Genomic DNA, 27,882 nt, shown 5'->3' with positions numbered 1-27,882 from the left:
AATGGTAGTCTGTCTTTTTATACATTTTTTACTGTTTCCATGAAACTTCTGCTAATTGTGCAACTGCTTCATTGAGCCAAAATGTATGGTCCCAATGTGTCCCAATTAACCACAATCCATTGTATTTCAAATGCTTACTACTAACGTACAACATTCAGGTTTACACTTCATCTTGAACTTTACCTAAATATTGTTTAAATAATTTTATGCTCACTAAGCTATAATAAGAAATATTTCAATAATACAATAACTTGAGTAATATTATGGATTTAATTTTTCAACATCTAATTATTTGTACATGTATATCAAATTCAAATCAAAATTTATTATCTCAATTTTATATAAAACACAACTAATATTGTTAAAATAATCTAAATTATTTTCTTCACAAAAGCAACATCTCGTTCTTCTGAAGAGGAAATCTCAGATTTAATTTTTACTGTATCTTTGAATTGTAAAACTACACTAAGCCTGATTCTTCTTCACAAAGAAATTATTTGTATGTGAAACATTATATCCAAAGCACATCATTCTTTATGTATATAAGAGTCATCAAACCTGAGAGGTTAACAGTAAGTACCTATCCGCTTTTAAACTATGTTGTGTGGCCAGAAAAAGGTTCACTATTGCAGCATAATGGATAAGTCTAGAGAGGAGGGTGGAATAGAGATCTGTGTCAACAGTTCTTCATTTAACCATTTAATAAGTTTTCCTGAAGGTTGGGTAATTGTATACAATATAGGGCAGCAATCAATAGAAAGAAAAACATAAATATAATCAGCACATATGTGTTAGATTGTTTGTACAGAGGCTTCTCCCTGGTTAAATACTTCCCTGCAGGCAATCTTTGTTTCACATCATAAATATTTGTGTCGATTGTATGTTATGGTATTTGGTATCAGCAAAACACACAGATTGCTAACATTATAATGCTTAATGTTACAACTGGTTGTGATATTAAAAGTTTTAAAAAATATTTAAATAAAAATATCTTTGACAATCATCTAAGATTAGTCTGAAAATTTGAAGTGTAACAGGATTGTAATTTATACTTGTTTGGTAGGATTTCCAAAAATTTGAGAGTCTCCAGTTCTGTTTATGACAAGCTAGAAGAGGGAACAAATAACAAAATAAAACAACAGTTGATTATAATAATAGAAGTTGATAACACAGTGGCATAACACCAAAGTTTTTAACAGAACACTTAAATTCAGCCACAAACAGGACAATTAGTTACAAGCAACCCTCGCAGTACAGAGGGTTTGAGTTCCTAGAAGATAGCCCATTACAACATTCTATAATGCAGACACCCTTTACCATTGATTTCCATGTTATAAGCAGAACCACATTCCTCTGAAATGATTTTGTCTAATATTAAGCCATTTTGTCAGCAATTCCAATAGAACCCACAGCTATTATTTAACAGTTCAGGCCAGCATTTGACTCATGGGGAGTAGATGGCTTGTGTAAAAGAAGCAACATTTTTTTTATTTTCTAGTTGCTCAATCATGTGAGGCAGGAAGACTTGGAAATGACGTCACTGCGTCAATTGGTATGGCAGTCACAGCAGAGTCATTCTTTTGCCAAGTCCTCTCCAATTCAAGGACACATGAATGAATGCCCCAGAGTGCAGCACTGCTGCGCTCTTCAACCATGAAGCATTTTCTCTGACGCATTTGGCTCATGGTTTAAGAAAGGTTTAGGAAGTGATAAGAATTCAGGGGGTTACTAGGTTAAGCGCCACAACTTAGTGGAAGTCAGTAAAGCCAAGGGATTATTTTAAGACGCTAGTCATGGCTACTGTGATTCCTCACACTGCAGCACATCTGAGAAAATACCTCATGAATGGACAACACGGCAGTGCTGCACTCTGAGATGTCTGTTCACACATCCTTGGACTGGAGATGCTGTGGCAGAGGGACTCAGTGTGATTGCTAACCCAACTGATGGGTGAAGGTACTGAGAGACTAAAAACAAGATTTGACAAAATTTGTTAATGCTTTAGCTTTTTATTTTTGGTTATTTATTCTTCACTGACATAAATTCAGTAACTCAAATTTTGGGTAACAATTTGTAAATTGCTTAAGGGTGAATTTTTGTAACCCAAATAACTGTAACACAAGAATCACCTTGTTGCTATGCTACAGAGAGAAATAATGTGAGTATATATCTCCAAGCATCTGGTTTCTGAGCTTGACATAACTTGATAGCTTATCCAGGTGAAAGAGGAGTCAAATGGACAGAGCCTATATATGTAAACAGGAAGAAAATGTCTGAAATAAAACAGTCAATCTTAAAAGAAAAGACGATAAAGATACTCAATGTCTATCATAGTCTTGTTTAAATCAATAAAAATAGATGGGGAGAAAAAGTTGTTATATGTCAGTGAGTTTGCATATTTTGAACTTTTCATGTATGCAAGCAAAACTGAATTAAATGTGCAGAGCTTATTGAAAACAATGAAAAAACTCTGCTCAAAAAATTAACAAACTCCTGAATAATTAGATCTTATCATCAATGAATATTTGTATCCTAGTGTATCCAGCCTTATTGAAACACGCTGTGTTACTGCATTGCAGTGCACTTTGCTATTGTACTTTTCTTGGCTAGGAATTGTGATTATATTGATTATACCTGACTACTGGAACATGATGTTTAATCTGAATTTTCCAAATCCAGAAATAGTCACATTATAATAAGGCTATAATTTGGCTGTTTCTGGATTTGAAAAAATTCAACCCAATGCTTTAATATCCAGACATTAGGGTCACCTAAATAAAATTTTTAAAAATCAATACATTTGCTTACTCATTAAAGATGACAAAACTGTTAGCTTTTCACAAGCTATATTAATGATTTGATTTCGAGAAATAAAATTCATGTCACCAAATTTGCTGATAAAACAGAACTAGGTGAAATTGTGAATGAAATAAGGAGACTTCAAAGGGATAAAGACACTCGAAGGAAGTGGTCAGGAACATAGCAAATGGAATATATTCTGAAAAAAATTGCGAAATTATCAATTTTTAAAATCTAAACAACCAATAAAAAGTAATTAATGGACTACTGATATGCAGCAAGCTTTGCAGAGCATATATTAAGCAAAAAGGAATTAAAAAAAGAGATGCTGAAGGAGGGTATAACACTGTTTATCATTTGCTGATTATACCATCATTTGGAAACAGAGTGCATTTGCAAATGCCTTTTTGCCTACTCACTAAAACAGGCTAAAGTGGACCATAGTAGTAACATCAGGATTTGTAACTGCTTAGATACACCAGGATTTTGGTAAATGGATAAGGTTAAAATCTATTTGTGTATGTCATTGTTAAAATGAAGTTGAACAGGAGGTACTGAGGATAAATTGAAGTATTTCAGTTGGACTACAGATAATTGGAGGGAATGATTGTTTCTTGACATCTATAAAGACAACCATGGATTCTCAGATTAAAAAGATTCAGAAATTGCTAAAATTTTTAAAAAGACACTTAATTAAACGCAAAATGAAAAATATCCACAAGAAAACAAGGATCCAATAACAGGCACAAGGAATGCAACCCCTCAATTTGGAAGACATTAGATCATTTTGTAACATTAAAGTTTGGACCCAACCCATTTAGGCCTTCTTTTAAAGTGAGCTCATCTCCTTTCTTATCATGAGCAAATCCACTGCATTTTCTAGTTCAAAATGAGGAAAAACAAAGATGGGTGTCGTTTAATAATTTGGATTTCCTTGCCTCTTACACAAATATTTCTGCCTCTAGCAGTTGAATCAGGTGAGGGTGAGAATTGTTAATTGCCTTCATTGGGAGAATCAATGCGCATATTATCACATTGCCTAGTATAATGTAACATAAAATATCTAAATGTATTAACATTAAATACTTTGTAATAACATCCATTTTCATTTAATACAGAAATCAGACACAGAGTTTTGCCATTGCAAATGATCTCCTGCAAGTGGGAATGTTGTAGTGCCAGCACAAATGGGAGAGGGAGTCTAATTACAATCAATGTACAAATAAGACAGAAGTTGGTGCTAAATAGCACCCAGAAGCAAATAGACAATTTTGCTGCTCGTGGCTAGACACAAGCAGAAAACTAAAATAATTTTTGGAACTGTGACCATTGAAAGTGTGTGAGAAGTGAATCAAAATTCTTGGTACTTACATGTTATTTTGCTTCCAACAACTTTAAATCAGATTATGCTTTTGAATTTCTTTCCGTACAGTTCTATAAGGTGAATTTGTAATTCCTAATTTGACAACATTCCTGTTTTGTTCCTTTTGGAGAAACTAGTGGCTGTATGACCAGGAAGTAAATTATCATCCTCTTGAAAAATAAAAATGCACACTCTCATTTAAAAACTTATGTCTTGTGTAGATAATACATGAGAAGTCATGTGAAAATTTTCATCATCCAAACAGATTCAGACCAAGTCAGTATTATCACAGACTAAATGGGTGGAAGTCAAACAAATAATTAACCTATTATGCTTTTTAGCCAGTAATAAAGGCATGCATAGAACATATACAGAGATGATGAGATAATAGCTGGAAGATAGCTGAAATAGCTGAAATTTACATACACGCAACTTTATTTTCATATTGCACTTATTTGGCCTTACTTTTGCTCTGAATAGGATGTTAGTTTGAAAATTGGAAAGCAGAGCAGTCAGTTTTTAATGGATTTATGCATTTATATGAAAAGTGGGAAACATTTGCCTTTATACAATTTACTGTGTCGAACATTGAATATCTTGTCTCTTCATCTAATTCCAACACTATTCCAACAATAAGCTGGAAGACAGGAGATCAGGTATAAATTTGACCCATGACCACATTAAATACTGCAAATCTTGTAAAACCTTAAATTCTAAATGCAAGGTAATTTGTGGATAATCTACATTTCTTCCACAGCTATAATTTGAGAATTTAGAAGGGGAAGAATCTGTTGTTGTGGGATTTTTAGAAAGTGATATGATTTAATTTAAATTTCAAACTAAAAACACGCAAGAACTTACATTGGTAGATGCAGTTGTTTGATAACACGTGGTACATTCTCTCCACACAAAGAAAAAGTATACCATACAACCTCAAGTATTAGTTCCTATTATTGACTATCAAGCATTTTCTAAAAATCTAGACTTCAGATCACCAAAAAAAGTGAATTGAGAATGCTTGAAATCATCTTATGCTGATGCTGGCATTGTGCAGTGCAGTTATAGCTGATGTTTTACTACCATGTATTTACATAGTCTGAATAAAGATTAAAACAAAGCTCCACTCCATGGAACAAATAATTGCTATTTGTGGGGCTCTGAGAGCAGGGAAATGCATCTATAACTACAGTATATCGTATTTCCACAAAAAGGAAGTAAAGGAAACTTTGAACTTTGCTTTTATTAAAGTCTTGTTCAGAATAAATAAGTTTTTTCTTCTTTTAAAAATCTCTTTAGGCAAAGGATTACCACCTACTGACAGTGTCAGGAAGTGTAGAAGAGGCTTACTCCAAACAATAGAGCAGCATACGATTTAGTGGTGAGCGATTACTTTAATAATAAACTGCAAAATAACAAGCCAAAAGGGGCCACAAAATGGGGGAGAACAGATACTTAACACATCAAGGCAACAAGGTAACTGAGGCTTTGGAGCAATTGGTTGAGACTGGCTGGTTCAATGGGCTAATAAGGACTGTGAATGAGAGGTGGGTTCAAATAGGGTGCAGGTGATGAGTTGGAATTGAGTGGCAGGTGATTCCTGTTAGCTGGGTCGAAACTGGGAAGTACTGCCTGTGCAGGCCTGACAGAAACCCCCACCCCCTCCCCTGGCTGGTATGCAATGACCCAGGACCATCTGGGATCCAAGATGGAACAGAATGGCACTCATGACCTTTCCTCCCAGTACCCTTCCCAGTTGACCAGATACTGTACGCCACATCCACTACAATGTAAATCTATCAACCGGTGAACTGTAGACAGTAGACCACCTTCCACCATCCTTGGCTCTGGAGGTGCAGGCTCAGGTGGGATGAGTGGTCCGTGGACCATGGGCTTGAACCAGGACACATGGAAAGTAGGGGTGACCCTGAGGGATGGTGGCAGCTGAAAAGGGTAAGTGACTGGGCTTATGTAATAGTTAATCTTAAAGGGACCAATGAACCAGGGCAAGAACTTGCAGGAGTCGGTGTGCAAGGACAGATGGACAAAAGATACAGAGCCAGGTTGGAGTAGTCTGCCTGGGTGCTGACACCGGTTAGCCTGGTGGCAGTAGGTGTAGTTGGCAGCTAGGATGGTTCTCTGAGGCCTCGTCCAAGCATTCTGGCAGCAGTGAACCAAGGCCCTGGCAGACAGAACCTCAACCGTTGGCTCCTCCGCAGGGAACAATGGAGGGTGCCATCCATGAAGCACTTCAAAAGAAGCAGAGAAGGTGCGTAGATTGTGAGAGATATCTTTTCCATGTAGAAGGGTTAGAGACGGCGAAGCATCACAGAAACTTCACGACTGACTGTTGGTCTGAAGATGATAGTCAGAGGACAAAACTCACTGAGGTGTAGAGGAGGGAACAGGATGCTTGCCAGATGCAGGAGATGGAGTATGGTCCCTGGTCTGACACAGTGTCCTGAGGTGAAATATACTTGGAGAACCATGTCTACCATTTCAGCAGCTGATGGAAGTTTGGGGAGGAAAGTGAATTGGGCTGCCTCGGAGAACCAGTCCACCACTGTCCTGATCACCGTGACCCTATCGGAAGATGGCAAACACCCAATGAAATCCATGGTGATGTGGGACCACAGGCATAAAGGGATTGGTAGGAGCCGCAGGAGCTCAGAGTGCTACTGGTTGGAGGAATTGGACTGGGCACTTTGAGGACAAGCAGCAACAACCGATGTACATCTGCAATCATGGTGAGCTGTCAGAACAGGTATCACAGAAAATCGTTGTTGGATACTTGGAGAAGGGTGAGAAATGGGCTCACTGGAGTGCCTCAGAGCACATGGCCTCTGGCATGTACATACAGTTTTCAGGTGTGTAGGCCAGAGCAGGCTTATGCTGTAGGATCTGGTTCTCAAGATCCCAGATGATCGGGGTGAGGATCTAACAATAGGCTGAGGGTTGATCTCCATCTCAGCTAAGTCAAACTGTCGTGTCAGGGCGTCTGCCTTAGTGTTCTTGGAACTGGATCAGTAGATGATGAAGTTGAATTACTTGAAGAAGAGGGCATAGCAGGCCTGACGTGGGTCGAGTTGGTGGGTCTGTTGCAAGGATAAGAGATTCTGGTGGTCAATCCTGATCAGGAAGGGCCTAGTGTTTCCCATCAACTGACGTCTCCATTCCTCCAAGGCCTGCTTAATGGCAAGTACCTTCCCGTCTCAGTGCACAAAGTTGAACTTGCACAAGATGAAGGCACAATGGTGTCTTCCTGTCCAGTCCTCACTGGGAGAGGATGGCCCCAATGCCCACGTCAGAGGTATCTACCTCTACCACAAAACATCTGGAGGGGTTTGGATGGTGGAGAATGGGAGGGGTGGTGAAGCATCTTTTGAGCTCCTCAAAGGTGTGGTCTGTGGCTACAGACCAGGTTATCTGTGAGGTAGGTGGTTTGGTGAGGGAGGTGAGAGGAGTGGCAATTTGGCTGTAGTTCCTGAAGAAACAGAGGTAGAAATTGGAGAAGCCCAAGAAGTGCTGTAGCTGTTTCAAGAGCCTGGTCAGAGCCATTCAACAAGAGCTCACGGTTTCTCTGGGTTCATGGTTATACCTTTGGGGTGAAAGGATATACTCCAGAAAGGAAACCACTGGAGTGTGGAACAGGCATTCTTATAAGTTGTAGTACAGCTGGTTTTTGAGGAGATGCTGAAGGACTGAACAAATTTCTTAAGGCATTACCAATCATTTGTAGTGGCCAGTGGGTGTTCTGAATGCCATCTTCCACACAATCCCCCTGGCAGATGTGGATCAGGTTGTATGCACACCATAAATCCAGTTCGGTGAAGATCTGGACCCCAGTGAGTGTTTCTAATGTGTTGTCTATCAAGGAGAGAGATCAGCAGTTCTTAACGTTGATTTTGTTGAATACTATGGTAGTTGATGCTGGGACAAAGACACCTATCTATTTTTTTGACAAAGAAGAATCCTGCACTGGATAGCCATGCTGTAGTGCTTTGGCGAAGTAGTCATTCATGACTTGGGTCTCAGAGGGAAGAGGAAGAGCAGATCACCTTGGGGACGAGTGGTGCCTGAGAGGAGGTTGAACGTGCAGTTGTATGGTCTGTGAGGCAGGAGGGTGCAGGCTTTGCTTTGACTAAAGGCGATGACTGAGTTGTGTATTCCTGCGGGAGTTTGTTGAAATTGAGAGTTTCCTCCGTCTCCACAAATTTATGGGGTCAAGTCAGCTGAGGTTGTAGGCAGGAGGCAGTGGGCTGGATGACAGAAAAAGTGAGGTCATGAGTGGAGAGCCAGGGATAACCCAAGATGAGTAGGGTACCCAGTGATTAGATAAGGGGGAATTGGATGGACTCGTGGTTCTCTCCAAAGCTCACGTGCACGGGCTGTATGCATGTTCTGACCATCCCAGACCCTAAGGGCCATGATGCAGAAGAGGTGAGAGATAGGCTTGGTACAGAGTCCAAGCTGCTCACAGATACTCCAGTCGAGAACGTTGCCCGCTGCACTGGAATCCACCAGAGCTTGCTGTGTTCGTAGAGCCATCGGGATATGGAGTGGGGCAGAGAGACTTACTCAGGCTATGGTACTGGAATGAGGGGCTGGGAGGGGGCGTCAGGACCCTCATCTCTATCTGGTGGTGCTGTTTTCCGAGACAATGGGCATTTGGTGATCAGGAGCTCCACAGTCAGCGTATAAGTTGTTTTTCCATTGATGCTCACGCTTTTGGGGGGAGGGTGGTTAAGGGAGCTCTCCCTAACTGCATGGGTTCTGAAGACATGGACGATAAGGTTCCTGCAGGCTGAAACGGTTTCCGGAAATAGAACTGGGGTTTTGGCTGATTTGTGTAGAGGCTTGTTCCATTAAAAGCTTGTCAACGTAGAGGGCTAGAATGATGAGGTTGATGGGCATCGATGTTGGTGGGCATCTCCTGGGTAAACAGCTCTTCTTTCAAGCACTCTGAGAGGCCATGATGTATTGGGTCAGCAGTGTTTCTGCATTCCAGCCACATTCCACTGTGAGGGTCCTGAATTCAACCGTGTAATCCAGCCACGAACGTGATCCTTGGTGCAGCCAAGGTTTCCGACCCGCCTCCCAACCACTTCCCAGACGTTCGAAACCCCTGTGCATCTTAGCGGTGAATTGCTCATATCTATTACAGATGTGGTTTATTTTCCCAGTTGGTAACACCCCAGGTCAGAGCTCACCCTGTCAAGAGAGATGATGAAGGCAATTTTAGCAGGGTCTGTAGAATACAGAGATGACTGCAGCCCAAAGTACAAGATGCACTGGGACAGGAGAGGTTGTGGCATTGGGAGGAGATTGACTGCTACGGGGTTACTGTAATGAGACAGAGTTAGTTGAGAGTGATGAACAGATGGTCAATGGTTCCTGCTGCTTCTGGGTCGTGTACTCCTGTTGACAGACAACTTCCTTTAGGCAAGCAAATGCTGCTGGGTCAACTGTTGGTTTGTCCATCTTATCAAGAAATATAGAGGAAGCTTGACCCAAACACAGAACAGCAGAGATGATTTAGCAGTGAGCAACCACTTTGATAATAAACTGCAAAATGACAAACCATGAGGGGCCACAAAACAAGAATGAATAGATACTTGACATGGCAAGGCAACAAGGTAACTGAAGGTTAGAAGCAATTGTTTGAGACCATCTGGTTTGATGGGTGGATGAAGGTCTGTGGATGAGAGCTGGGTTTAAATAAGTGGCAGGTGATGAGTTGGAAATGAGTGGCAGGTGACTCCTGTTAGCTGGGTGGAGACAGGGAGCAGTCTGCCTGTGCAGGCCTGATAGCCAGTCATTAACACATATATAATTTGAAGGTGAGAAAGTAATTAGGTTTACAAAACAACTTTTTTGCAACATATGGTTAGCCTTCACTTTGAACCAAACACTGCTGAAGGACAGACAAAACTTTGGTAAGGGAAGGGTGATAATCAGAAGGGCATAGCCTACTGATGTTGTGGCTTTTGCAAAACCTTAAGTAAATATATAATCAGTGAAATATAAATTTTAAAATCCCCATTGGACTTCCTTGCATTTACAATTCTTATTTTTAATTATTTGCTGAAGAGCTAACTTTACCATTGCTCTACTAATATTGAGTTTTTAAAAACCTTTTAGGTGCCTGTGATTAACTGAGACTGAATAGAAAAAGGCATGAAGATGACAAATACAACTCAATAAAGCTGATTGCACAACAATCCGTGCAATTAATGGTTTCAAGTCTATACATGCAGAAAAGACATGGCCAGAAAACAGATATTCTCATGAAAGATGTCCAAGTCACCAAATTAGCCATGAAAAAAATTATTGTATTAGTTTTATATTATCACAATTTTCAGTTAATTATGTACATTACATTATATCTCAATATTATGCTGAACAAATCCCATTTATAGGTTTACTGATAATTTACCTAGGAAGGCCAATTTAGAAAAATGTGTTCTGAATAAAAGCCATGGTAAAAAGATGTCAAGCTATGCAATGTAAGGTACTGAGCATGTTGACTCTCCAGCCTTATAGACTGCTTTGAACTGTCTCTTAAAGATAAAGACATGAATACCAAGACACAATACAGTTGATTAAATCTCAGGGTGACACAAAGTTACTATATACAGAATGGGATATTTACAAATTCTTCAATAAAATGATGTTTCATCCAATCAATGTAATTTCATCCTGATTCCTGGCTCAAAGTAGTCTTACCTTAAGAAAGATGCTTTTTTGGTTTAAAGTTAAAAATTATTTGGCAAGATTTTTGCTGCAGAAAATCATGAGCTCTTATAATAATGACCCTGGAACTTTTGGCTTGTTAGCATTTAGTCCTCTAACCCTATTTCATTCTCCAAGGTACGCAAATGGTAGAACAAAAAATGCATTGTTCATGTTAATAGCCTAAGTATGAGAACAGCGGGTGGTTGCAGGAGTGCTGGAAACTGATAGTAGAGCCTTAGTTCAATTTTATTAGCTACATCACAGGAAAAGGAGGAATTAATGCATATAGTCTTTCCGGAAACATACTTTATATTGGTCCGGGCCTCAAGTTCTGATGCAATTAAGCCCTTGAGCTTGGCACAACTAAAGTAGGACTTACAAAAAGTTAGGTAGATGATCTCATAGAATGAATCAAAAGTGTATCTGCCCAAACTCCAAGTGAAAATTCCAATAAATCCATAATCCAGTAAAAGAGAAAACTGGCAGAACTGTGATACTGGACAGGGAACAGTACAGCACAGGAACAAGGCACTTCGGGCCACGACTTCTGTCTGTCTGTCTGTATCTTGTTCTACAGCGGTTAGCATCCAGCTTAATGGTGCATTACCGCCACCCTCTGCTCCAGAATGTGCACTAGACATACATTCTAAATCCCTTCACCCAATCGCGCGCGCACACGCACACACATATATACAAACCTACACTTCACCCTCCCATCTTTGACCATCCTAGTATCCTATTCCTGTTTATTCGTCATATCCTATAAAAAACCCCTGTACCCCTTAAAAACGCTAAAAATACCCGGACTTGTGCTCTCTCACCCATGCCCAGCAACCCTTTGAATGTGCATTCCTGCATTCCCAACTCCCTTAATTTATTTCTCATCATCTCTCTCTGTATCCCATACTTCCTGAAAGACAAAACTACATGTTCTACTGACTCCTCTTCCTGACATTCCTCACACAATCCTGTCTGGTGTTTCCCTATCATTTTCAATGTTTTGTTTAATGCACAATGCCCCAGCCTTAACCTAGTCCACACAATTTCCTCTCTTCTGTTTCCATTACCTACCCTAGTAACTGCAACACTCTTTTGTATTTGATATAAATGCCTCCCTTTCCCCTCCCTGTCCCATCTTTCTTGCCACATTCGGTTGACTTTTTCCCAGATTACACATTTAACCTCTGCTTTACTGATACTAATGTGCATTTCCACATTTTCTTTCTTTAACGCTCTCTTTGCCAACTCATCCACCCTCTCATTCCCCTTCACCCCTACATGTGCTGGAACCCATAGAAATTTTACCTGACCTCCCTGATTTGCAATTCTTGTAACTAACTGAAGGACTTCATAAAGTACATCTTGCCGACTGTTTGTGTGAAAAGACCTTAAACTTGCTAGAACTGAGGATGAATCTGAACATATCAATGCTTTGGCTTGTCCGGCTTTCTGCACCCATTGCAATGCAACCAACACTGCCAGCATCTCCACTGTAAACACCCCTAACTTATTAGATGTTCTTCTGCTGATTCCAATTTCTTTTGCTGGTATTACCACCCCAAACCCTGTCACTCCTGTTTCAGGTTCCTTCGCACCATCCGTATAAATGTGAGTATAATCACTATACTTTTCCATCACATGACAGTTAAATGCATTTACCAAATCTGTTTTATATCTTTCTTTCCTTTTTACCTCTAACAAATGCCAGTCTATGTCAGGCCATACAAGCTTCCATGGAGCTACAACCGGATAAACTACTGAAGGACATATCCTCAGATCAAACACTCCACATTCTTTCGCGATATCATTCCCTACCCGACTAAAGGTATCCCTCTGAAACCTCCCATTTTCCCAGCACTCCTGCAACACTCCTTCAGTAGGGTGAGAATCATTGTGCCCCTGCAAGTTAGCCCAGTAGTTTGCCATCAGTTGCATCCTTCTTAGTTCCAAAGGCATTATTCCCATTTCTACCTGTAGGGCTGACACTGGTGACGTTTTAAAAGCCCCACTGCACACTCTCAAGGCCTGAGCCTGAATCACATCCAGTTTCCTTATAAGAGACCTAACTGCTGATCCATATACTATATTTCCATAATCCAGTACAGATCTCACTAAAGCCACATACATTCTCTTCAAAGCTGAACAACTTGCTCCCCATTCCCTACCAGTCAAACATCTCATCACATTTATTACTTTTTTACATTTCTCCTCAACTTTCCTGATATGGTCTGCCCATGTTAATCGTGAATCAAATATAACTCCCAGAAATTTAAATGATGCAACCCTTTCTAATTCAACCCCATACATCCTTAACTTCTTCCCTACCTCAACCCTTTTCCTGGTAAAAAATACAGTTTGAGTTTTATCTACTGAAAATCTACATCCCCAATCATAACCCCACTCCACCACTTCATCAATTGCTTCTTGTAGTTTCCTGATTATATGGTCCATGTTCCTGCCTCTTTTCCACAAGGCCCCATCATCCGCAAACAGTGACCTACCTATATCCACTGGTACCTTTGTGAAGACATCATTGATCATAATGATGAAAAGTAACGGGCTAATCACACTACCTTGAGGTGTGCCATTTTCCACTATGTACTGTTTTGATAATTCTAATCCAATCCGAACTTGAATTTTTCTACCAAACAAAAAATCTTTAATCCAATTAAAAACTCTCCCACCAACCCCCATCTTGTGCAGTTTAATTAATAATCCTTCCTTCCACATCATATCATAGGCTTTTTCAATGTCAAAGAACACTGCCACTACTGACTCTCTATTTGCCTGGGCCTTCCTTATTTCAGTCTCTACCATTATCACTGAGTCCATGGAATTCCTTCCCTTTCTAAAACCACTCTGATAACTTGCCAGCATTCCCCTTTTCTCAAGCTCATATGATAACCTTTCTGTTATCATCCTTTCCATTATCTTACATATACTTGATGTTAATGCAATTGGTCTGTAGCTAGTGGGTTTTGACAGATCCTTGCCAGGCTTCCTTATTGGAATTACTACTGCTTCTTTCCATGCACTTGGTAATCTTCCCTCCTCCCACACTCTTGTTATAAAAATGCAGCAACTTCAAGAGCACTCCTTCTCCTAGATTTTTTAGCATCACAGAGCATATCAGATCTTTCCCTGGGGAGGTTGGTCTCGATCTCTTTATTGCTCTCACCATTTCTGCTAATGTAAATGGATCATCAATTATATCATCTATTCCTTCCCTCCTGCTTAACACACCTGGGTGTTGGCTCATTATTCTTTCCCTTCTTCTTCTCCCTTCTTCAGACAAATTTTCTGAACTGTGTATCAGTACAAATGACTTGGCCATGACCTCAGCCTTATCCTTACTGGAGACTGCAGTTTCCTCCTCAGTTATCATTACTGGATATTCCCATTCCCTTCTATCTCCTCCCATCCTCTTAATCATTCCCCATATCTCTCCCACAGGTGTTGTTCTTCCTACCTTGTAGCAAAAACTCCTCCAACTTGCCCTTTTAGCTTGACGTATAGTTCTTCTCACCACTGCCTGTGCTTTCTTATATTGAACCAAATGCTGCATATTATGGGTTCTTTTAACTAGCCTGAATGCTCTATTTCTGTTTTTTACAGCCTGACAACATTCCTCTGTCCACCATGGTACCAGTTTTCTATTCATCCTATTTTTACTCCGAGGTATAGATCCTTCTGCTGCCATGATAATTGCTGAAGTCACCTGACTGTTTAATTCATCTACATTTCCAGAAATATCAATCTTTGTCAACCCTTCTTCACTCAATTTCTGGAACTTACCCCAATCTGCTTTTTCAAACACCCACTTTGGGGTTCCGCCACCTGGTCTTACTTCAACTCTTTCACCCACTGAACACAAAACTGGGTAGTGATCCCTGCCTACTGTTGAAGCTGTCCAAACTCCCCAGTTACTAATGCCAGCCAAGGTATTAGACACTAATGTAATATCTAACACTGACTCAGTTCCTGTTGTTATATCTATCCTTGTGCCGCTACCATCATTCATACATACCAAATCCCTTTCTTCCATCAAATCTTCAATTACCTTTCCATTTGGATCTGTAATCTGATCCTCCCATATTGTGCTATGAGCATTGAAATCTGCACACCACACTACTTTATGTCTGTTTTGTCCTTGTATCTTTAATAGGCTGTCCAAATCCAACCTTTTACATGGATTGTAGTAGTTAATTATAACCACTCCCTCCCCTCTCTCCCACACTTCCACCACTATGTATTCCTGATCATCTCCTTTTTCCAGTACCCTATATGGTATACCTTGCTTGATTAACATAGCACAACCCCCTCCTCCCCCTAGATACCTATCTTTCCTTATCATTGTATATCCATATACCACAAAGCCTAAAGTTCATTTCAACCAAGTTTCCTGAATACACACTACATCCGGTTTTACAACCATTTCTTTAATAAAGTGCTTGAATTCCTGGCTATTGGCCAGTAAGCTCCTTGCATTCCATTGTAAAAGAATCACCATAATTAGTATTAACCAACACACGACACTTCCTGGCTTGACTGATTACTGAGGTTCTCCCTCACTTCCTCCCATGTCAGTCCTACTAACCCTAAATGGTTTACTGCTGCTTTTACCACCAGCTGAATTTTGTCACTTTTTGACTTTACCTCAGCAGTACTATTAATCACTCCTGCAATGAATGTTACTAGAGCCTTTTTGTCTACATAAATCCTGTCATTTGTTCTTTGTTGCATCTCTCGTATCCCTATTGCTCCCTGTTCATTAGGAGCATTATTCTGTTGTCTTGACATTCCTACAGCTTCTGCATGTGATCTTTCTTTTCACTCTTATTTCTTGAATTTTAGTCTCCCGTCTGACAACCTCACACCCACTATATGCAACATTATGAGCTCCTCCACAATTGCAGCATTTTGGTTGAACTCCTGTTCCGCACTTTCCATATTCATGATCACCCCCACATCTAGCACATCTCCTCTGCCTTTTACAGTTTTTAGCCACGTGTCCAAACCTTTGACAATTATAGCACCTCAATGGCTTTGGCACATACACCCTTACTGGGTAACGCATGAAACCCAGGAACACCTTCCTTGGCACTCTTTCTTCTTCAAGTTCAATCAATACAGATTCACTTTCCTTTTTCACTCCCTCCTTTGTTGTTTTCAGTCTTTGAACATTCATTACTTTCCCTCCTTTGATATTCCTCTTTATCTCCTCCATATTTATACTCATTGGTATCCCCGTGATCACTCCTTTACAACCACTATTTTGTGCTCCCACCCTCCCAGTGTATTCCACCTTGCATTTTCCTACCTCTTTTAGCTTGAGTGCTTTCTCAAGTTGTTCCTCATTTGCACATCTTACCAATAAGTTGCCATCATTAAGGACTTTTGCAAATACTATTTCCCCTATCTTATTTGTCAGAGTTGTTGTTAGCACAAACGGGTTAATTTTCTTCATATGTCCCTGAGCCTTCTCATTAAACCTAATTATGACAACACCTCCTCTCTGAGCTTGTTCACCTTCCTCACTTTCAGAGCTTTCTCCACTATCATTTCTTATTCTTTTATTCCCTTTATTCATCCGACCCCTCACTCCCTCCTCATTCCCTTTATTTCTCCCTTCACAATAATCCACCTCTCCCCAGCTGCCTACCTCTGGTCCCAAGTCTCTATCCCTCTCCTTCTCCACTTTCTTTCCCGCAACCCCGCCTCTTATCTTGTCCGCCATTACCGGACCCACACGACCCCCTCCCAGCAATTTCTGTTCCTTCCCCACTCTCTCTCCCTCAACAGGTTCCAAACCACATTCACGCATCAAGCAAAACACAGCCAGCTTGGCCATGACTTCTGTGTTGGCAATGAAAATTTCAACTCATCCCATCTGCTTGCACCTGGTCTACATTCCTCCATTCCCCGCCTGTTCATGTGCTTGTCTGTGTAAAAAAAAAGCCCTGTAAATCTCCTTTAAATCTTCTCCCCTTCACCTTAAAACTATGTTCTCCTGTATTTCCCATTTCCACCCTTGAGGAAAGACTCCATCTGCCCTATCTGTGCCTCTCATAAATTCTATAAACTTCAATTAGGCCAGGCTGAACCACCAAGACTACAGGTTTGTCTAACCTCTCCTTGTAACTAACAGGCTATGCTAATTGCTCTTCCTGCTCCATGCACTTCAAGTACAGCTGGTTACACTGAAGTATATGTGACAATTAAGCACTTGTAAGTTGGGCTATTCAATGAGAATCATGTAGTCTGTACAGCTTCGGGCCTGTACTCGCTGGAGTTTAGTAGAATGAGAGAGAGGGGATCTGATTGAAACTTATCAAATATTGAAAGGCCTAGATAGGGTGGATGTGGAGAGGATGTTCCCTATAGTGGGGTGTCTCAGACCAGAGGGCATACCCTCAGAATGCAGGACTGTCCATTTAATACAGTGATGGGAAGGGGTTTCTTTAGCCAGAGTGTAGTTTATCTGTGGAATTCATTGCCACAGATGGCTCTGGAGGCCAAGTCATTGGCTATATTTAAAGCGGAAGTTGATAGGGTCTTGATTAGTTATGGTGTCAAAGGTTAGATGGAGAAGGCTGAAGAATGGGGTTGAGAGAAATTTTAAAAAGCAGCCATGATTGAATGGCACATTAGATTCAATGGGCCGAATGGCCTAATTCTGCTCCTATGTGGAATGAAACAGACATTTTCGTTTGTCAGAAGTCTTGAAAGAAACCTTACCAGTTTTCATAACAAACAGAAAGAGATGGAAGACTTTGTCTACCAATTCTCGGCAGTGACATGCAGTGAGTTGAAAAATAGTACAGAATACCTGCAGACTATAATTTCCATTAGCATGCTTACACATAGTACGTTTCAGGTTGAGACTTTGCATTAGGACTGCATTCTCAACGGACTATCCTGTTATAATGGTTATCCACAGTGCTTGTACTACAACAGCAACCATACTTGAGAAGTACTCCCTCAGCTGGACAGGACTCTTGGAAATCTAAAAGATGTGAAAATTTCCATATAAATGCATTTTTTCTCATTTCTTCCTTTGCGACATTTCCTCTTAATTTTCTGCTTATTTTGACATAATTATCTCTCTGCTGCCAGTCAGACCCAGCTGCAATTTTGCATGTACAATTTGCAATTAATTATGCAAATAATATTAGTCTGGAAAAACAGAATGCTAGCAAGAGATTCTACTAGCAGAGCTAATCAAAGTGGAGGCAATTTTCACCTGGAAATTAAAATGACTCTCTTCGTGCAAATTACTCTCTTACTATCCCATCAGTCTCACATCTAATTTTTCTATGTTCTTAATCAGTATCCAGCTCTGACCTGTGAAAACATCTTAAGGTTATTCTGCAATGCAAAAAGCTTTATATAAAGACAGACTATTTTTGCTACTGGTTTTGTAATTGTTTAATATAATGATATAAGAAACTGTCGCAGACCATGCAGTCACTTTAGCTTACTCCTTCACCCCATGGTACACTGCCTGATCCATTTTGCTGCCCAATCACTATTACTTCTGATTCCTTTAGTAAATAAAAACGATTGATTTCAGCCTTGCATATCCCCAACAACTGAAAATGCACAGCCCTCTAATGTAAAGAAGTCCAATATTTGATAATCCTTGGCATAAAGAAAATTCGAAGTGCTTCAGTCCCAAATGGCCAACTACTTACTCTCCCCTAGCTCTGGAATCAAACAGCCCTGCAGAATTTACTCCTGAGAGTAAATTCTGAGAGTTTTGTACATCACTTCCCTGAACTGACCTGGACTAATTATAGACCGATCTGATATTGTCCATGCCTCTTCACTGGACAACCCCTTTGTCCCAAGAATAAATCCAATGGAAGTGTACAGCACAGTCCCCAAAACAAGAATATTCTTCTTTAGATATGGAGAACACAATTACATTGAATGCTCTGGTTGTTATTTCACAAAAGCCCTGTACAATCTCAGCAAGGGTTTATTATTGGAGTCCACCATTTCTGCTTATACAAATAGCCAACATACAATTTGCCTTCCAAAGCATGTTACAGAAGATCTTATAGTACGGAGAATGGGTGAGAATATGGCAGACAGCTCAGGAAAGTGGCTGTACCGAGCCTTTTTCCAGCTTTGACTTACCTTCTCTGCCAGGTCGTAAAAACAGAGGGATAGGTATTGGGAAAATTGGGTACTGAAACATTTTAATTACTATTCCTCTGATCAATGATATTATCACTTCAGTTGTCAGGAAGTAGGTTCAGGGATGCAGTGTTAATGGCCTTAATTACCTACGTGGAGAAAGAAGAGTGACACACATTCCAACACTCCATTTCCACACAACCTCTCATCCACCATACACCTTTAATACTTTCTTACTGAACATTCCAGATTTAGCTAGTGTAACGCACATAAAAGTTGCCAGTGAACGCAGCAGGCCAGGCAGCATCTCTAGGAAGAGGTGCAGTCGACGTTTCAGGCCGAGACCCTTCGTCAGGACTGAAGGGTCTCGGCTTGAAACGTCGACTGTATCTCTTCCTAGAGACACTGCCTGGCCTGCTGCGTTCACCAGCAACTTTTATGTGTGTTGCTTGAATTTCCAGCATCTGCAGAATTCCTGTTGTTTTAGCTAGTGTAGTTGCTTTAATAACTGCATTTTTCTGTCTTTTAATAGTGCTCCCGATCATTGTTGGGCTACAGGAGCCCCTCCTGCACCCTTAATGATATCCAAAACAGGAAGATGGATCCAAGTTTCTGCAATATTAGAGGCATATTCACAGATGATTTCTTCAGAGAGGAGATCCCTCGTGCATCACAGATTGAGAACTTCTCCTGGTTTCAATGGTAAGAGGACAGTAAAGAGAAGTTTAATAAATTGCAAATGTGGAATATTAACTTAATAGAATTTACAATAAGGGAAATTACAGTTGTGAAGTCTGATAATAGACTTACTTTTTCAGAATAATTTTAATTTACTGTAATATTTCTTCCTTTTATGCTTATCTTATAGTGGAAATTAAATTAGCCAGAGACATTCTTCTCCCAACATTCCAACTGCTCCAACAAACTTTGAGAGATTATTCACTTAATTTTGACAGGTTCTCTTTGAGTTCATTGGCACTTCCAGATTTAGCCCTTCATAATACTTCCTTTACAACTTCCCAAGATAAACCATGTTACAGCAATCACCTAAACAGTTAACTATAAAATCTTGATTTCCAATTCAGAAGGACTGAAAAGGTCCAGTCTCAAAAACATCAATATTAGCATCAGTTAGTAATATAGTAAGGTTTATAATGCAGTTGAATATTCACTTTGTGCAGAAGTACATAACATTTAAACACATTAAAGAATAAATAAAATTTATTAGTTCTACCATCTGCATAATATTGAATGAATTGGCGTTTGATTGCCTTCATAGCACATGCAACTACAATATAAAGAGAAACAGAAAGAAAAAAATAACAGGGAGAGGTTGGAGGTCACCAAGTTGAGAGGTCACTAGCAGGCGCAATTCTGTTGCATTGAAGCTGGGTTGTCTGTCAGCCGTGTGTGCTTTCTGCCGCTGCCCATTGATGGATCAGACTCCAGGCTTTCTGACATTTTCTCACATATGATATCTACTAGACATTCAAAGACCTGCTTGACATTGATGTTTTCTTTGGCACTGACCTCAAAAAACTCAAATCCTGTCAAAAGAAAAAACATACAATGTGATCCACAAGTATTTTTGTTGCTTTCATGTTTTGTAACCTGGTGGGGAAAAATAGACAAGATCTACAATTATTATCCAGCATTTTAAAGAACACTTCATATAGGTAGGTTCACCTGCTCCATTTCAAAAAAAAATAATTTCACTGTAGATCAGAGTGTAGTGGTGTTTTCTTTTTGTGAGGAAATAAAGAAAGGAATCTGCTACTTAAGGTGTTAATGCTTTAGGGATTTTGATATCTGAATTGAAAGGTTGAACTTTCAGGTTAATGAGCTAGAACTGTTTCCTAGAGAAATTTTTAATAGAGGCTTTGAGAATGGGTTTAATAGAGTAGACATGAAAAATTAGAGAATATGTTTCTATCTGGGCAAGACCAAAATTAGGTAAACTATTAACAAAGTGATTAGGATGTAGAATTTGCTATTATAATTATAGCTGAAGAAAGTAACAAAATATTTAAGGGTGTGTAAATATAGGAGAAATGAAAATTACAATTTGCCAATAAGTGTTCAAAGGAGTGAATGGTCTGGAAGAAGGCAAATATGAAGCAAATAAATCAGCATAACCACAGCTGAATAGTCCCTGTCCAGCTTTGTTTTCTTTCTTGTTTCTTGTCCCCTCTCATCCATCATTCATAACTACACGTTGCTTACAACTTTCCAATCTTTGAACTTTTTTCCTCACTATCTCATTTTTATTTTTCTTTCAATGGTTCTTTATTTTCTTGAAGGCACTAACTTGTGCCATTGTAGAATGCCTTACTAAAGTCCATGTGGGCAAGACCCAATGCCATGTCGTCATCAATCATTTTTGTCACCTCCACAAAAAACTCAAGTTCATATGCTAGGTACATGTCAAGTATAACTATTCAGTTCCTCAGCCAGGTGATGATTCTGCATCTGTGAGCCTAGTGAAAGAAAGCTACCTAGAAGATCTGACCCAAAAATCCAGTCTTCAATCAAATCCATACAATTTTATAATGCAGCATTAGTTAAGTCATTTTCAAATTTTAAAAATGAGAGAAAATACACAGTTAGCATAGAGAATAGTTCTGGTGCAAGATCATCTATCTGCATGGAGAACATATAATGGTATAACTGTGTAGTTAGCTATAGCTCAAATACCATCTATAAATTTGCTGATGATACAAAACCATTGTTGGCAGAATCTCAGAGGAAATAAGAGGGTGTACAGGAGTGAGATATGCCAACTAGTGGAGTGGTGCCGCAGCAACAACCTGGCACTCAACGTCAGTAAGATGAAAGAGCTGATTGTGGACTTCAGGAAGGGTAAGATGAAGGAACACATACCAATCCTCATAGAGGAATCAGAAGTGGAGAGAGTGAACAGTTTCAAGTTCCTGCGTGTCAAGATCTCTGAGGACCTAACCTGGTCCCAACATATCAATGCAGCTATAAAGAAGGCAAGACAACGACTATACTTCATTAAGTGTTTGGAGAGATTTGGTATGTCAACAAATACACTCTTAAACTTCTATAGATGTACCGTGGAGAGCAGTCTGACAGGCTGCATCACTGGTATGGGGAGGGGCTCCTGCACAGGACTGAAAGAAGCTGCAGAGGGTCGTAAATTTAGTCAGCTCCATCTTGGGTACTAGCCTACAAAGTACCCAGGACATTTTCAAGGAGCGGTGTCTCAGAAAGGCAGCGTCCACTATTAAGGATTCTGACATTACTATATCTGTATAAACACAGAACATAGAAATTTGCAGCACATTACAGGCCCTTCGGCCCACAATATTGTACCAACCATGTAACCTACTCTAGACACTGGCTAGAATTTCCCTAGCACATAGCCCTCTATTTTTCTAAGCTCCATGTACCAATCTAAGAGGTTCTTAAGAGACCTCATTGCATCCGCTTCCACCACCCACCATCGGCAGTGCATTCCACATACCCACCACTCTCTGTGTGAAAAAACTTACCCCTGACATCCCTTTGGTACTTCCAAGCAACTTAAAACTATGCCCCCTCGTGTTAGCCATTTCAGCCCTGGAAAAAAGCCTCTAGTGATCCACACGATCAATGCCCCTCATCCTCTTATACACCTCTATCAGGTCACCTCTCATCTTCCATTGCTCCAAGGAGAAAAGGCAAATTACACTCAACCTATTCTCATAAATTATACCCTCCAATCCAGGCAACATCCTTGGAAATCTCATCTGCACTCCCTCTATAGTATCCACATCCTTCCTGTAGTGAGGTGACCAGAACTGAACACAGTCTCATTATTTTAAATATTTCTATCAGCCCCCAACATTCCAAAGAAAGTGCTCCAAAATCTCTGCTTATGGCTAATACTCTAATCAGGGCAACATGCTGATGAACCACTTCTGCAACTTATCCAAAGCCTCCACCTGTGTATAAAGTGCCTTGGGATTTTCCTTAATTATACTCGTCCTTGGCGAGTAGGATTAATTCGCATTTCATGCCCCTTTTTGCCCTCCTGATTCCCTGTTTGTTTTCTTCTTTCTTTATATTCTTTAAGGGCCCTGTTGATTTCCGTTTCGCAACCTTACAAGTACACCTACTGATGACTTCATTCGGCCCTGCCTGTACCTGATCAACTGACCACTGAGTGTATGTTCATGGTTTTCTTCTGCTGTAGCCCATTCACTTCATGGTTCGATGTGTTGTGCACTCAGCGATACTCTTCTGCACACCACTCTTGTAACATATGGTTATGAGTCGCTGTCACTGTCCTGTCAACTTGAAACAGTCTGCCCATTCTTCTCTGACCATCCTCATTAACAAGGCACTTTTTTCCCACAGAACTATCACTCACTGGATGTTCTTTTTCAGTTTCTTGCAGCATTCTCTGTAAACTTGAGAGAATTGTATGTGAAAACCCCAGGTATAATTGTTACCTTTTTGAAGCAAGTGGGAACTTCTGCCTGTAGCAGTAAGAGGTTGAAATTGTCCTTGAATACTCCCGCAGTTGGTTGGCACAAGTTTTTACAGCCTTACCAGGTGCTCCGTCGAGACATTCCACCTTGCGAGGATTCACCCTCTTTAAAGACAGCCTAACATTGGCCTCTGAGATGTAGATCACAAGGTCACCAGGTGCAGCGGGAATCTTCACAGGGATCTAGGCTATAAGTTCAATTGCTTTACCAATAATACTCACTGCACTGCAATAAACACACTTCAGAATGTCAGTCCCATCCATTAGCCTGTCCTTGCCTGGGATTCCTATCAGATTTACTTAACCATCACCTTCCATTTATGACCTGCTCCTCTAGTTCATACACCTTGACATGCTTGTTTAAACTCTCCTGAGTGGCACTAGCAAACCTCTTGTCCTTACCTAACACCCCAGACCCTCCACATCCAACTTATTATCCTCTGCACCTTCCAACTTTATATTCCTGTTAGGCTCCAACCTGATGGCATGAACATCAAGTTCTCCTACCAGTTTTTTAAAAAAACCTCCCCCTCTCCTCTTCTTCTATTCCCCACTCTGGCATCTTACCTCTTCTCACCTGCCTATCACCTCCCCTGAGTCCCCTCTTCCTTCCCTTTCTCCTGTGGTCCACTCTCCTCTCCTATCAGATTCCTTCCTCTCTATCTTTTCTCCCCATCTGGCTTCACCTATCTCTTTCCCCTACCCCTATCTATTTATTCATCCATCTTCCCCCTTCCTTTCCAGTTCTGAAGAAGGGTCTCGGCCTGAAACGTCGACTGTTTATTCATTTTATTGATGTTGCCTGACCTGCTGAGTTCCTCCAGCATTTTGTGATTTGCTCCCTGTAAGGATACTGGTGCCTCTCCAGTTTAGGTGCAAACTCTCTATCTTGTACGGACTCTGAAGAGAGCCAAATGATCCACATATCTGAAACTCCACCCCCCCCATCAGATCCTTAGTTACATTCAGCTGGACTATTTTCATATGTATTTCTTGCTTTGCCTGTATGTGGCACAGGGATTGACCTTGAGATTAAAATTAATTTAGTTTTTTTGCCTGTCCTTGAAGACTAGCTGACTTGAGCATTTCAGCATTCTTTCTTATTTTGGATTTAAAATAAGAAATCCGAATGCAATTTTGCATTCAGAAAGTTCTACAATAGCTCCTTTTATTCATTTGATGACATTTTTAAATGTCTGCAAATTAATTACCAGTCATTCTCTTTTTTTGTGTGTATGCCATACTCTGCCAGAGCCTTGGCGACCACTTTTTCAAGTGGTTGACTTGGAGGAAAGATTCTGTGAGTGGTCCCCCACATCCTTCTCACAACGCAGTTTTCTTTTTTTACGAGGCTGAGATGCGAGCTTGACACTCAACCCAGCACGGATGGAAAGCGTGCCCGGGAGCAGCCTGACTGAGTTTGAACTCGGGAACCTTTGCTCCGGAGTCCGGCGCTGATGTCACTGCGACACCAGCTGGCCTAATTCTCTATTAATCTTATCAAAACCACCAAATATTACATTTATTTTCATGCAAATTTTAACTTTTAATTATATATTGTGCTGCTAAAGGGTATGTGATGACTAAAAACAAAATTAATAAACAAAAGGTCCAACTATAATTATGCACTCAAAAAGGCTGAAGTTAAAAAATATCTAAGAGGATATTTTATGCTCCTGCAAGTCATAGCTCTAAAGTTGTCATCACACACAAACATATAAAATAGATTTCAGTTAAACCGTCTATTTGGGACAACTCCTAAAGAACAAAAACTAATCAAGAAAATAGCCAGGATTCCTTTCATTTATTTGCGACACTGTGCTGCTTAATTGGGACAAGAGACTGTTGCCGAACAGTTTCTAACAAGTGTCAGTCGTGTGCACTTGTGTGGCCATTAGACACTACACTGTGCTTAGAGTGAACTGTTTTTAAATAGTATCAGTTACTGCATTAGTGTTCGACAAGCAGTGATTTTAGTCACCAATATTTGCAAGAAATAGCAGTAAGAAAATTCAGAATGGTTTTGCTCTCTGTGGTTTCAAATATTCAAGCTTGGAGATGCCTGAAACGGCTGGGAGTGAAAATGAAACAACATCACCATTTCAACAAAGTAGGAAATATGAAGAATTTGAAGATATTGACAATCATCTTGAATGTTATAATGAAAATACAGATTTGGAGGATGAAATTGTTGATACCATGGTATGAAGGCAGTCCATTACCTGCACTTAGTGCCTGCGCTGATTTTCTTGCGAAGGGAGGGGTTGATGGGAAGCTGCAAGCCATGACAACAATTATTGTCAGTGTCGCAGCTGAACGGTTCCCAGTAGAGGTTGGTTGTAGGGGATTCGCAGCCCGTTCCTTAGTTAGAGCCTTCAGCATTTTGGGCATCGAGGGAGATAAGAAGAGGAGAGCCATCCGCAGTACCACCGATGCAGCAGAGAGGGCCTCAAGATGGCTGTGGCTCAAAAGAGGGGAGCCATGGAGTCATAAGTAGCTAGCCATCTGGACACAAGCTGGGGTCTGATCAGCCCCGGCTGGGTCACCTGGAGGAGGTCGTATGATGTCGAAAGACCCAAAACACCCGATGATTCCAGGAACATCACTGAAGATGTGTCCAGAAGCATCAGTAGATGTATGTACACAGCTTCATTTACAGTCAATCAAAAGACACAGTATGTACACTGGGTGAATTCCTCTGTCAATAACTAATAGAAACTAATACACAGTTTTATAGTAGTACTGGTATTGTTCTAATTCGTTCTGTACTTCAATTAAATACATAATTTGTTACTCAGTTAAACGGTAGTCTGTCTCTTTTATACCCTTTTAATTATTTCCATGAAACTTTAGCTAATTGGGACAGCCACTTAATTGGGCCAAGATGTGCTGGTCCCGATGTGCCCAATTAACCGAAATCCACTTTACCAAAGTAACAGATTAATGCAACATTAATTGGAAACTAATCATTCTGATAAGGATGTTTATATAGAAGATAGGGTTTTAAAGGCATTATACTTAAATCAACAGGGGATATTGCAGTCCTCATGGAAGACATAGGTTAAAATAGATATACATTTGTTAACGATACAACCACTGTTGGTAGAATCTCAGGTAGTGACAAGGGTTTACAGAGTGAGATATGCCAACTAGTAAAGTGGTGCCACAGCAACAACCTGGCACTCAACGTCAGTAAGACGAAAGAGCTGATTGTGGACTTCAGGAAGGGTAAGACGAAGGAACACATACCAATCCTCATAGAAGGATCAGAAGTGGAGGGAGTGAGCAGTTTCAAGTTCCTGGGTGTCAAGATCTCTGAGGCTCTAACCTGGTCCCAATATATCGATGTAGTTATAAAGAAGGCAAGACAGTGGCTATACTTCATTAGGAGTTTGAAGAGATTTGGCATGTCAACAAATATACTCAAAAACCTCTATAGATGTATCGTGGAGAGCATTCTGACAGGCTGCATCACTGCCTCAATGGTGGTGGGGGGTCTACTGCACCAGACCGAAAGAAGCTGCAGAGAGTTGTAAATCCAGTGCGCATGTGCCGGTCATGCATGCAGCCTGGTACAGCCGTTCCGATCTATTCTTACTTTTTAATTTACATTATTTTTTGTATTTTTTTCTCACGGTAACAGGTCGAAGCTGCACCCTCTCTAACATGCTGGTAGAGAGAGTTTTATTTGGGTTCTCTTTAGCGCTGGAAATGGTTACATCCCGACACGCGGGACAGAAGCAAGGTCGCATTGTGTGTTTCACAGACCAGCAAAGACCGGCCGGCTTAGCGAACAGAGTGGTGGACACCCTGCTGAAATCCGGAGGAAAAAACACAGAGGGGGATCACAAAGCCGAGGAAAGAGGACTGGGTCGAGACAACAGATACTTTTGGAGAAGAGGAGTTCGGTGGGTAATACCGTTCCCACTGACCGGAAGGGCACTGAAAGCGGTAAGCGTAAAGGAGTTCAGTGCTTACTGTTCTGGCTAACAACGGATGGTGCAATCTGGGTTATATTGCGATCGAGGAACATGTTTGCAGACTGGATATTGAACTTTTTACTGTTGGACTTCGGCCACATTCCACCGTGATACAACACTTGGCGGCATGGGAGGTCGTTCCTGCCTGTGGCCATCAGACACCCTGAGCCAATAGACTGGTCCTGGACTTATTTTCCAACTGGCATAGTTTGCATTTTGGTGGTTGATTGTTGGGGTTTTTTGGATTGCTATATTTGTGCTCTATTCTTGGTTGGTGCGGCTGGAACGAAACCAAATTTCCCTCGGGATTAATAAAGTATATCTATCTATCTATCTAAACAAATACACTCAAAAACCTCTATAGATGTACC

The 27,882-nt window shown here is 40.5% G+C and overlaps 1 protein-coding gene and 1 long non-coding RNA gene across 2 annotated transcripts in view; one reads left to right on the top strand and one right to left on the bottom strand.

The window, feature by feature from the left end:
• Nucleotides 1-1,766: 1,766 nt before the first annotated feature.
• Nucleotides 1,767-27,882, top strand: LOC140205897 (uncharacterized). The gene is made up of 4 exons (XR_011887993.1): nt 1,767-1,956; nt 5,459-5,540; nt 19,569-19,738; nt 27,175-27,882. It is a non-coding gene; the product is annotated as an uncharacterized lncRNA (long non-coding RNA).
• Nucleotides 19,500-27,882, bottom strand: part of LOC140205895 (ras-related protein Rab-3C-like) — a 131,617-nt gene continuing 123,234 nt past the window's right edge. The window contains exon 5 of the mRNA XM_072273751.1: nt 19,500-20,583. Within this exon, the coding sequence (XP_072129852.1) occupies nt 20,396-20,583 (188 nt within the window). The 3' untranslated portion in view covers nt 19,500-20,395. The remainder of the gene's footprint in view (nt 20,584-27,882) is intronic.

Source organism: Mobula birostris, chromosome 12, assembly GCF_030028105.1.
Source record: "Mobula birostris isolate sMobBir1 chromosome 12, sMobBir1.hap1, whole genome shotgun sequence".
Classification (NCBI taxonomy): Eukaryota; Metazoa; Chordata; class Chondrichthyes; order Myliobatiformes; family Myliobatidae; genus Mobula; species Mobula birostris.
The sequence above is the reverse complement of the archived record's forward strand: the minus strand, read 5'-3'. Positions and strand labels throughout refer to the sequence as shown.